The 15,484-nt window shown below is 36.4% G+C and overlaps 2 protein-coding genes across 3 annotated transcripts; one reads left to right on the top strand and one right to left on the bottom strand.

Moving 5' to 3' along the window:
* Positions 1 to 575: 575 nt before the first annotated feature.
* On the top strand, positions 576 to 5,401 carry LOC103967923 (probable LRR receptor-like serine/threonine-protein kinase At5g63710). Of its 2 annotated transcripts, none has more exons than XM_048583628.1 (11): positions 576 to 894; positions 1,588 to 1,742; positions 1,875 to 2,007; positions 2,094 to 2,165; positions 2,610 to 2,753; positions 2,940 to 3,005; positions 3,111 to 3,181; positions 3,269 to 3,412; positions 3,631 to 3,972; positions 4,137 to 4,531; positions 4,802 to 5,401. In XM_048583628.1, the coding sequence occupies exons 1-11, from the start codon at positions 752 to 754 to the stop codon at positions 5,111 to 5,113; spliced, it is 1,977 nt and encodes a 658-aa protein (XP_048439585.1). In that variant the 5' UTR covers positions 576 to 751; the 3' UTR covers positions 5,114 to 5,401. The 2 variants fall into 2 exon arrangements, with proteins under 2 accessions (XP_048439585.1, XP_009379527.2); XM_009381252.3 differs by having other exon boundaries at positions 579 to 890.
* Positions 5,402 to 6,229: 828 nt separating this feature from the next.
* LOC103967924 (ammonium transporter 3 member 1) lies at positions 6,230 to 11,552 on the bottom strand. The gene is made up of 3 exons (XM_009381253.3): positions 10,668 to 11,552; positions 8,248 to 8,533; positions 6,230 to 7,035 (listed from the first exon to the last, which is right to left on the bottom strand). The coding sequence occupies exons 1-3, from the start codon at positions 11,331 to 11,333 to the stop codon at positions 6,515 to 6,517; spliced, it is 1,473 nt and encodes a 490-aa protein (XP_009379528.2). The 5' UTR covers positions 11,334 to 11,552; the 3' UTR covers positions 6,230 to 6,514.
* Positions 11,553 to 15,484: the final 3,932 nt, after the last annotated feature.

Genomic DNA, 15,484 nt, shown 5'->3' with positions numbered 1-15,484 from the left:
TTTTTGTTTTGCCCTTACCCTCCTAAAACGGGGGAACTTACTCTTAGTTACACAAAGAATAAAAGAGGGTTTGAACATGAGAAGTAATGGGCTAACGGGAAGAATGTGTATAATTTTTTGGTTCAAGTAAGGAAGAACATGCACCAATTGCTAATGGTTGATATTTGATTTGAATAAAAAGGACGAGAAGAAGAGGTAGTAGAAGATAATGATCTTGTCTTTGTCTTGCCTCTGCCTTATCTAGCCCTCGCCCTCTTAAAATTGATGGACTTGCTCTAAGTTACAAGAAAAATAAAAGAGCGTTTGGGCCCGACAGCAGTGGATTAACCAGGAAGAATAATATTATACAATAAAAGTATAATTTTTTAGTTCAAAAAAGGAAGAACATGCATGCACCACTTTCTAATGGTTGATATTTGACTTGAATAAAAGAAAGACGAGAAGATGATGCAGCAGAAGATAATGGTTGTTGTTATCAGGTTAAAGCACGCAATAATAACGATTAGTGGGATATGGGATGGGATGCCATGATTTTGATTTGATGGATTCGAATTCTCATTCCACCCCCACATCCACACACCCACACCCCCACACACCCAGCAAGCAACCAGTAGCGCACAACTTCATATTCTCTCTACTCTCCAGTCTCCTCTACTCAACCAAATCCCCCTCTTCTTTTTCTGATCGATCGATATATTTTCCTTTTTTACTCCAGTGGGAAGGTTGTGGACCAACCTGTGCACTAACAATCATGATAAGTTATTTTAATTATTGCTGTTACTGGATTATTGGATTATTTAACTTAAAGGAGTACTTCCTCGTCCTTGTCCTTTGGTGTTTCCTGTGGTCTCCTGGTGTGCCACGCCCATGCCTATGCCTGCCTGAAACCAGCAAGTTCTTGTCTTTCCCTCCATTTGTTTTAGTTTTTTATATTCTCTTTTCTTTTATTTATTCATGTTTTGTGTGTGCCATGCCTCTCTTGTTGTTTTATTTCTCAGGTTTTTAGTGGTTGTGTTTGTATTGGGAGGACTACTAAACTACTCTCTCTCATACATATATTTCTGCCTTTTCTTTTCACCCGAGGGATGATTAATTGGCATTATCATCTGATTCTTCCCACCTTAGACAAGGAGGAATGTTTTTTACTTTCTCGATTCTTATTGGCTCGGTTCGGTTTGGTTGAGTTCTTACTTAGCTAAATGAATTTTGATTCTGGTAAACTAGTTGGAAACGTACATGAATTTGAAGGAGAATTATCTAACTCGATCGGAAGAAAAAACGATCAAATTAGACCTGGGAAGTGGGAACACATACATAATCCTTAAACACAGTTGATTGCAGGGCAAGCAAGTGTCAAATTAGTATCACAATATAATAAGGAAAATTAATGAAAAATACTTGAAAACTTTGAGTTTTAACGATAAGGACAAAATAAAGGGTGAGGTGAATAGTACCATGATTGACTTTTTAGTGTAAAAATGAGGTTTTTCGTTAAAGTGAACAATACCGGGAGCTTTTCGTTAAAGTTTAGTTTCTATTGATTCTGGTGTATTTTGATTTTCCCTCTCTGATTGATTTGAACTCTAGTCTGCTCAAAAGGAGGAGGCTAGAGCCTGGAGGTGAAGTCGGAGACATGTCTCGTGTATTTTCTCGCTCGCATCCTTTCAAGCCAATCATAAAATGGTTAATCTTACTCCTTTTGCCAACAATCGGGTTTGCATCTACAGAGCCAGATGTGGAAGGTATATATACAATGCTAGTGGTATACTCTTTAAGCAAGATTTTTTGGTCGTCGGTACATGTTCTGACATCGTCGATATGCATGGATGTAGTTTATATTTAAGAACTGCATTCTTCACTTTGATAATGTGCAGTTGAAGCATTGACCGATTTGCTCACCGCGTTGAAAGATTCGAGCGGCCGAATAACAGATTGGAATTATAATTTCGTGAGCCCCTGTTTTAGCTGGTCTCATGTCACTTGTAGAAATGGAAATGTCATATCCCTGTAAGTGCATCTAAATGTAACACATGATTTCCAGGTCCTTAATTTTTGTGATCATTGCTGTATTTGAAAGTGATTTTTCTTTGCAGGAGCCTGGCTTCAAATGGATTTTCTGGAACATTTTCTCCTTCGATTACTAAGCTGAAATATTTGGCTAGCCTGTAAGTAAACTTGTCGACGCACATGTATGATTTTCAGAAATTAAGCTTCTGAAACTTGAAGGCATCTGGACCTCACTCAAATTTGTGATGGTATACTTTTTTGGAAACATCATCGACTACTATAAATCTGAGTCATGTTCCTCGCCATCACAGAATACATTGCCTATACATCCGAGCAGCAACTGTTCATATCTCCTTTTTTTTTTTTGTGTCCCCTGTAAATAAACCTTTCCTAATTCTCGTCACACCGAGTTCTAAGCCAAGACATAATCGCTGACTGTCAATATCCTATTTCCCCTAAATGGTGTCGTCCAGAGTGTGCTAGTTTCTCTTAAATAATCTTGCAATACCAACACCTTTATTATTTAGTTGTTTGCTTAGTTCTGAAGATAGTGTTTTTGCATCGGAGTCATGAATTTTGATAAAACAATTTCGTTTATGCAGGGACATCCAGAATAATAATCTAACGGGCTTGTTACCCGTTTATCTTGCAAACTTGACATACCTACAGAATCTAAATCTTGCAAATAATAATTTCAGAGGTCCTATACCAAATGCTTGGGGTCAGCTTTCCAATTTGAAGCATTTGTAAGAGCTGCAATTTCTGTTCCTAGTGAGCTTGTATATCATATGTGCGACATTACGTTCTTGTATGTATTCTGTTATATCCGAGTGTTGCACATTCCTTGTGGTTGACTCAACTGTAAGCAATTCTTGGTTCAGAACCCTGCTGTTGGTCTTGTTCTTTACCGATTCTAAATCTTCTTTTGGCAGGGATCTTTCATCGAATGAGTTGACAGGAAGAATTCCAATGCAATTCTTTACCATTCCAAATTTCAAGTACGATTCCTATCACCAACTCTGATTCTCGATTCCCGCTGCTGCATTATACATTGTTAATGCCTCGTTATTAACTGTTTATTAATTTTTTTTTTTCCCATACAGTTTCACAGGATCACATCTTGATTGTGGTTCTAGCTTGAAGCAGCCTTGTGTTTCTGGCTCTTCTCTCCGAGGTTTATACTTTGTTCAACTCTACTGTTTCGGTTTACCAATTATGTTTGAATTGCCTAGGAATAACCTAATACTTCAAAATTTGGCAGCTTCAAACAGGAAATCAAAACTTGGAACAGTTATAACTTCAGCAAGTTGCAGTGTATCAGTAATTCTGTTGATTGGGGCTCTTTTCGCATATCGATACTATCGCATGCACAAACTAAAATATGATGTCTTTGTTGACGTTGCAGGTAAATTTTCCTTACCTTTTAACTTTTGCGATCAGTTTTTCTCTCTACTAAGCATCGTTATGGAAAATTAAATTGAAATCATCTCAACCGAATTAAGTTAGAACCTATCATGTCCCTTTCACAAGGTAAGAATTGATTTGTACGAGGTTAGTAAATCAGATGAATAAATATTTCTTACCGATAAACTGCATTGAACGTTCCAAATGCATGAAATTCAGGTGAAGATGAGTGCAAAATTTCCTTTGGCCAGTTGAAAAGATTCTCTTGGCGTGAAATTCAGCTTGCCACGGATAACTTTGATGAAAGCAACATAATTGGACAAGGAGGCTTTGGCAGAGTTTACAAAGGTGTCCTCTTAAACGATGTACATGTTGCAGTGAAACGCCTTACTGATTATAACAGTCCTGGTGGAGAGGCTGCATTCCTTAGAGAAGTACAACTCATTAGTGTTGCAGTTCACAGGAATCTTTTACGGTTGATTGGATTTTGTACAACCCCATCCGAGAGAATCCTTGTTTATCCGTTCATGAAAAATCTTAGTGTTGCATATCGCTTGAGAGGTATGTCCCCAAACGAGCATTGCGTGAGTTCAATTTTCTATTTCCTTGTTTCATAAATGAGTGGCTTGGAACGCAAGCATGTTTTCAACCATAATTTGAACTTCTATTTGTGCTTGACTGTTTAATATTTTGATTATACATTTTATCCCTGATATATGTTTCAGATCTAAAACCTGGTGAGAAAGGGTTGGATTGGTCGACAAGGAAGCATATTGCTTTCGGTGCAGCCCATGGTTTGGAGTATTTACACGATCATTGCAATCCAAAGATAATACACCGTGACTTGAAGGCTGCAAACATTCTTCTAGATGATAAATTTGAGCCTGTTCTTGGAGATTTTGGGCTAGCAAAGCTGGTTGATACAGAATCAACTCATGTTACCACTCAAGTACGCGGAACCATGGGGCACATTGCCCCGGAGTATTTGTCCACCGGAAAATCGTCAGAAAAGACCGATGTTTTTGGATACGGTATCACACTTCTCGAACTTGTCACTGGTCAGCGTGCAATAGATTTGGCTCGGCTGGAAGAAGAGGAGGATGTTCTTCTGCTTGATCATGTGAGATTTATAGTCTCTTTTTATAATTTCTCGAACTCTTTCGCCATATGTACAAATACTTCAATGGGATTTTTTTTCCTGTTAAAGTGGTACGTTTTATGGTTTAGGGTAAATTGTCGTTTTAACTTCAAACTTATTCGGGTTCCAATGCAGCTCTCGATATTTTGGGAACAAGTTTCAACCACATTGAACTCTTATTTCATATTTAGTGCTTTAATTGTTGCTACTTTCTGTTTGTTGTGTTGAATGACCTAAATACGATGTCGACAGATCAAGAAGTTGCTGAGAGAAAATAGGCTTGACGACATTGTGGACAGAAACATGAAGATGCATGATCCAAAAGAAGTTGAGACCGTCATTCAGGTTGCGTTGCTGTGCACTCAAAGCTCACCAGAGGACCGTCCAAAAATGGCAGAAGTTGTTAGATTGCTACAAGGAGTGGATCTAGCAGAGAGATGGGCCGAGTGGGAGCAGCTTGAAGGTGTAAGGAATCGTGAATTCTCACTCTTGTCTCACCAGTTTGCTTGGGCTGAAGAGTCTACACATGATCAAGAAGCTATACAGTTGTCCAAGGCAAGATAGTGTTCCTTAATAATTAGATGCTCTAATCTAAATTAATCCAAAAACTCCACTTCATATCTCGAATATTACAAATTATTAATTGTCTCATATCTTAGTAATAATTATATAAATCTGTGTGTAAAGATATATAAGAGAGGAGAAAGGAAAAGAAAGGTGTGGGATATCATACATGCGTTTGGAACATGTTCTTATGGATATGGTCTGTATATGCATGAGATATTTCTTTAGGTGTTGAGTCGGATTGAACCAAGAAACTTGATCATCAATTCATCTTTCCAATAACATCCATTATTCGATTCGATTTGGAGGCAGTTGTTTCGGAAAATTCACTTTTGTGTGTTCGGAATCGGAAACAAAGTAAAGTTTCCCCAAATTGGCATTTGAAAGAAGATAAATGCTAGTTTATTAACAGTACTAGCTTCAGTTGAACGCCTTGTAGTTAGCCACACTTAACAAGTTTCGATTCGTTTAGGATTATTTATAAGAATATATTTGTTGTAATCCAACTTTTTATTTATTTTATTTTATCTGACATTGATTTTAGAAACTTCAGCGGTACGAAAGAATATTATCGTCGTAAACGAACTTGATCTGTTTGGCTAAAAGTCAGAAGAAAAAAGTTGGCAAACCATCATCACCTTCAATTCTCTGTCAAACTCATATCTCTTACATGAAACGCATAAAACGAATTTGTCGTTGTAACGCTTGATCCTAATTGAAACCCATAGATTGGGACGTGTCGCTCTATATTGCGCCAAGGCGCCATATGGCCCCATATCGCTATTTCTGCCATGCAAAATCTTGAAAGCTCCCTTGGTCTATAGGAAAACCCTATGCCCAAAATGACAATGAGCCAGAGTTGATTAAAGATAGAAATCTTTTTAGGGAGACTGAATTCGGATCCTATACATTGACATCTTGTGACTAAAATCTTAATGGTTTTCAATTTTTTGATCAAAGCAATGTCATCATTAGGGATGTGAGCCTAATTTCTTCTTCTTTTTATCAACACATAACAATTCTCGATCCCCGAAATGGGTGGATAACTGTGGCTTACCACTTGTTGTCCCCCTTATAAAAAAAAAAAAAAAAAAAAAAAAATTCAACACATAACAATTGATTTAGTTACATCCAATGCAAATCGAGAAAGCAATATACAATTACAAACAATTTATGGGGACTGGCTATAGTACTTACAAGTACTTAGTACCATCGTACAAGGGGTGATAAGTTGTGAAACATACTAATGATTCCCTTAAAAGGAGAGAGAAGATGTACATAAGGAAAATGTTCGAAACTATTCCAATAATTTAAGAGATGAAAGAGTTTCAAATCACAGATACATGAGTAGAAACTCAACACACTATTCACCAGTATAATGCACCGCATGCAATAAGAAAGCTAGACCACCTGAGTGGCACCACTTGATGGATGGTTATGTCGGTGTGACGTGTCATCGGAGTAAAGCTCATGCCTAGTAGCATCATACTTCTCACCGTCACCCCACAATGCGTATGCCTCTTCCCCATGCACTGCGTCGTCCCCGATCAGCAATTGTTCCTCCGGCATACGCAACGGAACTACAAACCTTAAGACGATGCAAATAATGGAGGTGACCACAAGGTTCCATCCAATGATAAACAGCCCTCCTACAATCTGCTTGAGGATTTGCATGCCTCCTCCGTAAACCCCTCCACGTGAGTTTGTGACAGGTAAAAAGAGTGCACACAGTTGGGGCTCTGCGAAGAGACCCGTTAAGATGCCGCCAAGAAAGCCGGCCACAGCGTGGGTGTGAACTACGCCGAGGGTGTCGTCAACTGCGGATAACATTTTCCACCTCTTGTCTACGATCATCATTGTGAACCATGGCACACTGCCTGACATAATTCCCATCACTATAGCGGCCCATCCTTGAACAAGACCTTATTCAATAGCATATACACGCGACAATTTTCTATCAGTACTTTATGGTTTAAAAAAAATAAGAAGAGAGTATATAGATATAGATGCAGGGGGATAACAATCCTAAGGTATGCTTGGGTGAGGGACTTCTAAATTCTAAGACATTTAGGCAAACTGAAGAAGAAACGAATCACAAAAACTTATCTAGAAGGAATTAGAAATGCATTATATGAGTATTACAAAGATATGTAGGAAGAATTTATAAATGACTCATTCTAAATAGTCATCTGTAAATCCCTCACATATACCTTTTGTAATGCTCATATGGTGTATTTCTAACTTTTCTGTCATTTAATTTTTTGTGATCTATTTTTTCATCACTATACTTAAATCCATTAGAATTTGGAAGTTCCTCACCAAAACATTGTACATTATAATCATGATTTTCTTTTTCTGTCTTTCCGCACACACACTAACGTAATAATTTTTTGATTTAATTACATTGTGGACTCTTGTAAATAGCTCCAAACCCATAGAAGTGCAAAGTATAAATAGGAAATATTTTTGTTTCAATATTAAATTCAAAGAAAACTTTTAATTAAAATATCATATTTTTAGTTTAAGTACAGTTGGAAAGTCAACCAAAACAATTCTATACATATTACTATAATGCAAAATAATTACAATGATTGCCACTCAATCCTATTACATTTTCCGACTGCTCAAATATTTTTAGCAACTGAAAGGTCAAATTTTTCAATCTCAAGGTCATGGTCCAAAAATGACTTTAGAAAAATGTAAAATGATGAAACAGTTGCACATATTGTTATTTTTTATACCATTATTGCACAATGACTTAAAATTTTCCGCCAATTGGAAAATTTTTCAACATCAATGACGGTGACTTGCAACAATTTCCGTCATTTGTGCTGGTGGCATATGTGCCATGTGCCATAGGGCAAATGTATATGTTCATATGCATAAGTGTTGGTCTACAAATTGTGACGTATATAATCCAAATAGAATTAGTTGGACTTGATAATTTCATTTTTCCTTAAAACCTATACAATGAATTGATATTTAATCTGAATATGCTCTATAATTAGATTTTTTTTTTTTTTTTTTTTTTTTAACAAAGGATGTAGGTATGTATGAAATTAGACGAAAAATAAGTGTCAACTTTGCTTAACTTGTTTTTAAGGTGCCTCGCTAGTTATATAAGACATATATACCTGCACCAGGAGTAATGCAGACGAGGCCAGTGATCATTCCCTGGACAGCTCCGATGACGGAGGGCTTGTCGAACAAAATGACATCAAGCATAGTCCAGACCAAGAGGCTCGTTGCAGCGCAGATGTTGGTGTTGAGGACGGCCATCGACGAGTCCGTGTTTGCCGCGTACGGATCTCCGCCGTTAAAACCCGCCCATCCCATCCACAGCAACCCGGCTCCTGCCAACACCAGCAGTACATTGTTTGGTGGAAATCTCTCCCTGTCATTCGTCACTCTTGGTCCTACCTGCATGTCAATTCATACAATACAACCTTATATTGTCAACTCTTACAATACAAACTTACATGTCCGTCCACATCTCACAATACTATATTACACATAAATATAAAAAAATTATGACCACGTCCAGGGTCCACCCTTGTAATGCTGGTATTAATCTAAACCCTAATTAAGATTCAAAATTAGCACGCAACATCTTAAGCACAAAGCTTGCAACTACGACATATAATACTAATTCATATAGAAATATTTTCTTTTTGTTTATTTGCAATTAGATGTGTTTTTATTATTTTGATGTCCACGTCCACGGTCCAGCAGGGTTGAGTAATTTTTAATCTAAACCCTAATTAAGATTCAAATACTGACATCCAAGCACAAAGCATGCGGCTGCAACTTCAATTAACGCAGCATGATCTGGAATTCATTCTTTAAGCTCCTAGTCAAATCAACTTTGTCCTTCCAACACGTTATACCATCCATATAGACAACTGTTTTTTTTATGAAGAGAAAGCACAATTTGTATGATGGAGTTTTGAACATATACTCATTAATTCTTTTTTTTTTTTTTCCATGGTTACAGGAACATAGTTAGAATGGAAAAACTTTTTGTAAAGGAACAGTGTATATCTCTAGAGAGTTTGACCCGGCCCATTTTCTTGAAACAGTCTGTATATCTCATCGCCATTAAGATAAACTTGTTGTAAAGGAAAAAATGGTTTTATTCTAATTAAGTGCGTAACGATTTTTGAATTTGATGAATTTTTGTAAAGATTAATGAAGTAAGAAACAAATATTCAACAGTTGAATTGTCAAAATTCATTATAAATTAGGCCCCATAAGAAATCCCTCAAATAAATTTATTTGCTGAATCCTTCAACGGAATGACCCACATATGTACAGGAGTCTAACATGTGAAATGACAAACTGTTAATGTGATTACATCAACTATCACTATTAAAATTAATTCTTATTTGAATACAGTGCATAATTGCTTGTATAAGAAAGGAATTAAGATTCTCTCTCCCTCCTCTTTCTATCATCTTTCATTCCCTTCTCTTACATTTTCTTATTTTATTTTTCTTTTGTTATCTGTACTAATTAATGAAATATTTTTTGTTAACCAAAAGATAGTGAAAAAATAAATTAGTTTTCTATCACATAAAAAAATATGATAGGCAATAATGTAATTTCATAAGTCCAATTTTTTTTTATTGAAGTATCACTACAAGTGCTGTTAAAATACCTTCAATATTAAAAAATAAAAAAACAAAAACCTCTCACTTCCCCCCCCCCAACGTTCTCACGGTCTCTCCCCTTCTCATTTAAAAAAAAAAATGTTCATACATACAAAGTGTTTAGGTAAATACTAATGAAAAATAGTATAAGATATTGACATAATTTAACTATGATTGTTCAAATATAAGAGAAAGAAAGAAAGAAAAGAAAAAACAAAAGAGAAAAGAGAATCCTATTTCATGTCAAAGAACTAGTGTGATTGATAGCTATCTAGTGCAACACAACCTAAAAGACACCGAACGTCAAATCAAATAATTAATAATTTTTGGAAGATACAAAAAGAAATGAAAATTTAAATCTCCACTCAATCATGCAAATTAAAGAATAATGTTAAGAAGATTAATTTTTAAATTAAATAATTTGTTATTGAAAGGAAATAAATACGTTAATTAATATTTGAATAATAGTTTAATCATCAATAATTACATCATTTGATTTGCAAATTTGATTTAAATTTTTGATCTTCCTAACATTAGTCAAAATTAAAATAAGAAAACAAGTTAAAGGAAAGCCAGTATTTTCTGAATGAGATTCTCTTCGGATTCTTTTTGTGATGATCCTGAAAACCTTCTAATTATATTTATTTATCGTATATTATGCGATCAAAAATTATTTTAAATATTATATTTAAAATTGAATACAAATAATATCTGATAAAAATTGATCGCACAATTTATGATTAAAAGATTCCTATTCGAAAAAGATCCTCATTCCTTTTTCCTAACTGAGGGAAGGATTAATGGACAAATAATTAATTTAAATAAAGGACAGCTAGACTTTGACTAAATGGGAAGCAATTGGTGAGTTGTGGAAATTTGGTTTTTACAGTATCAAATTAACGTACCCAGTACGCAGTGGTGAAGCCGGCAATCCCGGAAGAAAGATGAATGACGTAACCCCCGGAGTAGTCCATGACACCCCATTGGAACAAAAATCCGCCACCCCACAAGCTGAAAGCACCCACCGTGTACGAAAACGTCAGCCACAGAGGCACGAACATCATCCACGCCTTGAAGTTCATCCTCCCAAGCACCGACCCCGCCAGCAGAATCAGTGTGATGGCCGCGAACACACACTGAAACCACACCATCGTAGCCATCGGATACAACGGCTCGGCCTCAGGGGTTTCGACGTCGCGGTGGTTGCTGAAGTAGTGGGTGCTGGCGGGGAGAGCTGCCCGGTTGATGAGGAACTTCTGGCCCAAAGCCGGGCCAGCTTTGCCCCAGAACGGGAGGAGTTTGTGCCCGAAGGACATCTTGTAGGCCCAGCATACCCAGCAGAGGACCACAGCGGCAAATGCGTAGAGAGCCATGAAGGCTGAGTTAACCGCCCATTTCTTTTTAACGATGCTGCCGTAGAGGATGACAAGACCCGGCACACTCTGCAGACCAACGAGGGTGGCAGATACCATTTGCCATGCGTTGTCCCCTTTGTTCAACCATACTGGCACTGCCCCCATGCCTCCCTGGTATGCAGTCGGCACTGGGTTTGGAGGAGGACTAGCCATCATGCACCAACTGGATAAATCGAGACTACTCCAGTATTTTTGTGTGTGGAGACTGAAGGGGTTTCGATTATTCAAGATAACACTACAGCACAAGGAAAAGGCGGTTTATATAAACGTAGATACCGCAGATTCTAGTACAATTCGACAAATAAAAAGAATAAATAAAACTTGTAGATAAAGAAGTGGAGACGGGGTTATAAATCAATTTCATAATTGGTGGATGATAATGAAATGAGGAAAAGTCAGGCAGTGTAATTTCGCACAGAAGTTTAAGGTTCTAATTCAAGATACCAAATAGGACGGTTTTTGTCGTATTATTGGGCCATTGGAATTTCTTTCTTTATTATAAATCAAAATAAATTAAGGACAACTGGCCTTGAAGATGCAAGTCGTCCCGCGAATCTTTGCTCAAAAGTAGCAGAATCTCGTCGCCTGTATCATGAGCTGACACCTGAATATTCAATGAGATATCCCCTTTGCTCTCGCTATGTGCTTAGCGCAAACTAAGATCGCCTACCATGTTCTTTTATTTGGTCAAAAGCCTACCATGTTCTCACGTGAAGCATCCTATATGATGCTTCCCATTCTACAATTCTATTTCACATTTTTAAAAGAGCCAATGCATTCTTAAAGCAAATAATTAAAGTTTGAAAGAGCCTGAAATTAACTCAATGTATCTACGAAATTTTCTTGATGAACATTATTTGAATTGTCTTGATGAGTAGTTTGATTATGTAAAAATATGACTACTTGTATTAATTTGTGTAAAGTATTACAATATTTATATATGTGTGTGGTTATGTCAATCCCTATTTAGTATTGAAGTAGGAATCTTACACTAATTCTCAAAAATAATAGGTTGTAAGTTTCTCTTCATTTTATTACATCGGCTTTGTAAGGAGCCCTTTATGTCACAAACTATACAACTAATATCTAAAACCATTAACTACAAGTTTCCACCTCACTGGACAACATTTCTTGTGAGCAATAATTAACATTGACAATTGCCATGTCCATGTTGACAGACAGCCAGTGGCGGAGCCACTTTAGGACCAGGAGAGTTCCTGGCCTATCCTGAAATTTTTTATTTTGTAGTTTATGTTTGTATGCTTTTAGTTGGATACTCTGTATTCTTCTATTTATGTGTGTTTGCTCTCAGCTAGCTTTATTGTGTTTCTCTATTTAACAAAAAAAAAAAAATTGTTTTTACAAGTATTGTTATGAAACCAAAGACATATATCAACTAGCCTTCCTTAGTTAGTTCCTTATTTTGCATGATAGAGTGTTGTTTTACAGTGAAACCACGCATATTTAGAATAGAGGAAGAATTTGTCTTGAAAGACAATTTTCATAGCTGGTTTTTTGACCCATGATTATTAATTTTTGTTCAACTTCATTAGGAACTTATAAAGAAGTTCGGTGCTTATGATATAATTATCTCTAAAAAAAAAGTTTGTGACTTTATTACTCTCTTTTGATTAAAATTTTTTATTCCACTACAAAAAAATGAACCTTTTCCCCCGTTAGTTATATTATAATTTTTTTTTTTTTTCAGTTTCTTTCATATGGCTTAGAGGCCCTTCTTAGCTTCAATTTCTGGCTCCACCATTGCAGACAACAACTTCTTTTGTTTACAATAACAGCAGCTCTTGTTGACACTCCCCCTCAAGTTGGTGCATAGATATCATGAATGCCCAACTTGCTTAGCGAGCTGTGAAATACTGTACTTGTGATTGCTTTGGTGAAATGTCTGCTAATTGATCTTCAAATTTTACGAATGGTACTTCAATGAGTCTTGCCTAAAGTTTTTCTTTAATAAAATTTAAATGTCTATCCACCTCCACATGTTTGGTTCGATCATGTTGAACTGGATTGTGAGCAATGTTAATAGCAGCCTTGTTGTCACAATGTAGACACATAGCATGCTTGGTCCTAAATCCCAAATCTCTCAGTAAGTTCCTTACCCAAAGCAATTCACATACTTCATGTGCCATGCTCTGGTATTCTGCTTCAGGACTTGATCTAGCAACGACCTTTTGTTTCTTAGTACGCCAAGAGACTATATTTCCTCCAACAATAACAAAGTATCCTGATGTTGATCATCTGTTAGTTACACCACCAACCCAATCAACATCAATGTAGCCTTCAACGTCTAGATGATCATATTTTGAAAACATTAATCCCTTCCCAGAAGCTGACTTTAAATATCTCAAGATATAGTTTACAGCATCCATGTGTGTTTCACTTGGTGCATGCATAAACTGGCTCACCATGCTAACTGCATATGTTATATTTGGTCTAGTATGTGCAAGATATATTAATTTACCAACAAGTCGTTGATATCTCTCTTTGTTGGTAGGTATATGATCAGGATATTTACCAAGTTTATGATTTTGCTCAATTGGGATATTTGCTGGTTTGTTTGATAGCATCTCAGTTTCTGTCAAAATATCAAGAACATATTTTTGTTGTGATAGAAATATTCCTTGTTGTAAGCAGGCCAACTCAATGCCCAAGAAATACTTTAAGGCACCGAGATCTTTCATCTCAAATTCACTTGCGAGATACTTTTGTAGTGTTGCCTTCTCTTCTAGATCATTTCATGTAACCATCATGTCATCCACATAAACAATAAGAGCAGTAATTTTACCTTTCTTATGTTTTAATAAAAGATGATCTGAGTTGCTTTGCTTGTATCCGAAAATTTTCATTGATTTGGTAAATCTCCCAAACCAAGCTCTTGGTGATTGCTTTAAACAATACAACAACTTTTTTAGTTTAGAAACGTGTTGGTCTAATTGGGATCCAACTTGCATCCTAGAGGAAGCTCCATATAAACTTATTTTTCTAAATCTCCATAAAGGAAAGCATTTTTGACATTGAACTGTTGCAAAGGCCAGTCAAGGTTTGTTTCTAAGGATAAGAGTACATGAATAGTGCTGATCTTAGCTACAGAGGCAAAAGTCTCTCCGTAATCAATGTCGTATGTCTGGGTGTAGCCTTTTGCCACTAGTCTTGCTTTGTATCACTCAATAGTGCCATATGCATTGAATGTTCCACCTGCAACTAACCAACTTTTGATTGAGTGTCATAGCATCAAATAACCAACTTTTGACTTGGCAATTTTCAGCTCGCCACTTGTTATACAGTGGGTCTGTTACTGCAGGGTGTTTGGTATCACCGCAAACGTGCCCATATTTTTCTCGACCAGCAATTTTCATCCCTATGACTTGATGCCATAGAGAATAGTCGTCATCATCAAGTTTAATTCCTGCAGAGAAATTGGAATTATCACTTTGAATGGTGACAACTTGTGTGGTGGAGTTTGATTCACCTAGTGTGAAGGACTGATTTGTTGGGTTTGATACTTCATCATCACTAGCCATTGTGTAGGCTTAGGATCAGTGAAGTTGAAATAACAGATAAAACTGATATGAGAAAAATGAAGAATAACTTGCTTATGATGGTGATCGAGATATGACTATGGCGGAAGCTTTTTCTGGTTTTGAGGTTTAAGGTCAGTCATGATCGACTGCTCTGATACCATCTCAGAAATAATGGGTTGTTAGTTTGTTTTCATTTTATTACATTGGCTCCGTAAGGAGCTCTTTATATTACAACCTACACAACTAATATCTAAAATCATTAACTACATGTTCCCACCTCACTTGACAGCATTTATGTGAATAGTAATTAACATTGACAATTGCCATGTCCATGTTGACAGACATCAGTTTTTTCTGTTGACAATAGCAGCTCTAGCAGCTCTTGTTGACACTAATTACAATTAAAAATTACATCTCTATAAAACAAACCATAATTACAGAGAAGATTTTGAATTATTTAATTTTTATTTAACACACACAACTTGATCAGACAGGTGTAACAAAATTCATCAAGCCGAGGCTGATTGATGGAAGAAATATAACAAATTCACCATGACGAGGTTGATTGGTGGAAGAAATATAATTAACTCGATGACTGCCATAAGAAAGTTAAGGTTCCATCGTAAAATCAATTAGCAATATGAAAAGTAGCCCAATTACTTATAAGCACATTCAAAGTCCCTTGTTTCTCCGATACGGAATTCATACTCTCAACACGTCATCTCACATGTGAAGAGTTTTCAATCCTAACACGTGGACAACACAAAC

Source organism: the organism of the source record quoted next, unplaced genomic scaffold (assembly GCF_019419815.1).
Source record: "Pyrus x bretschneideri cultivar Hongxiangsu unplaced genomic scaffold, Pyrus_bretschneideri_v1 Contig1, whole genome shotgun sequence".
Taxonomy (NCBI): domain Eukaryota; kingdom Viridiplantae; phylum Streptophyta; class Magnoliopsida; order Rosales; family Rosaceae; genus Pyrus; species Pyrus x bretschneideri.
This window is presented reverse-complemented; position numbering and strand designations above follow the sequence as displayed.

What these genes read in the sequence shown, in the direction of transcription:
- LOC103967923 (XM_048583628.1), top strand. Translation starts at nt 752, where the DNA reads ATGATAAGTTATTTTAATTATTGCTGTTACTGGATTATTGGATTATTT. An exon ending in TACAGAGCCAGATGTGGAAG is followed by an intron (nt 1,743 to 1,874) that starts GTATATATACAA and finishes GATAATGTGCAG; the next exon opens with TTGAAGCATTGACCGATTTG. An exon ending in TGTTGCATATCGCTTGAGAG is followed by an intron (nt 3,973 to 4,136) that starts GTATGTCCCCAA and finishes TATATGTTTCAG; the next exon opens with ATCTAAAACCTGGTGAGAAA.
- LOC103967924 (XM_009381253.3), bottom strand. Translation starts at nt 11,333, where the DNA reads ATGATGGCTAGTCCTCCTCCAAACCCAGTGCCGACTGCATACCAGGGA. An exon ending in GCTTCACCACTGCGTACTGG is followed by an intron (nt 8,534 to 10,667) that starts GTACGTTAATTT and finishes ATTGACATGCAG; the next exon opens with GTAGGACCAAGAGTGACGAA. An exon ending in CTGCATTACTCCTGGTGCAG is followed by an intron (nt 7,036 to 8,247) that starts GTATATATGTCT and finishes CTATTGAATAAG; the next exon opens with GTCTTGTTCAAGGATGGGCC.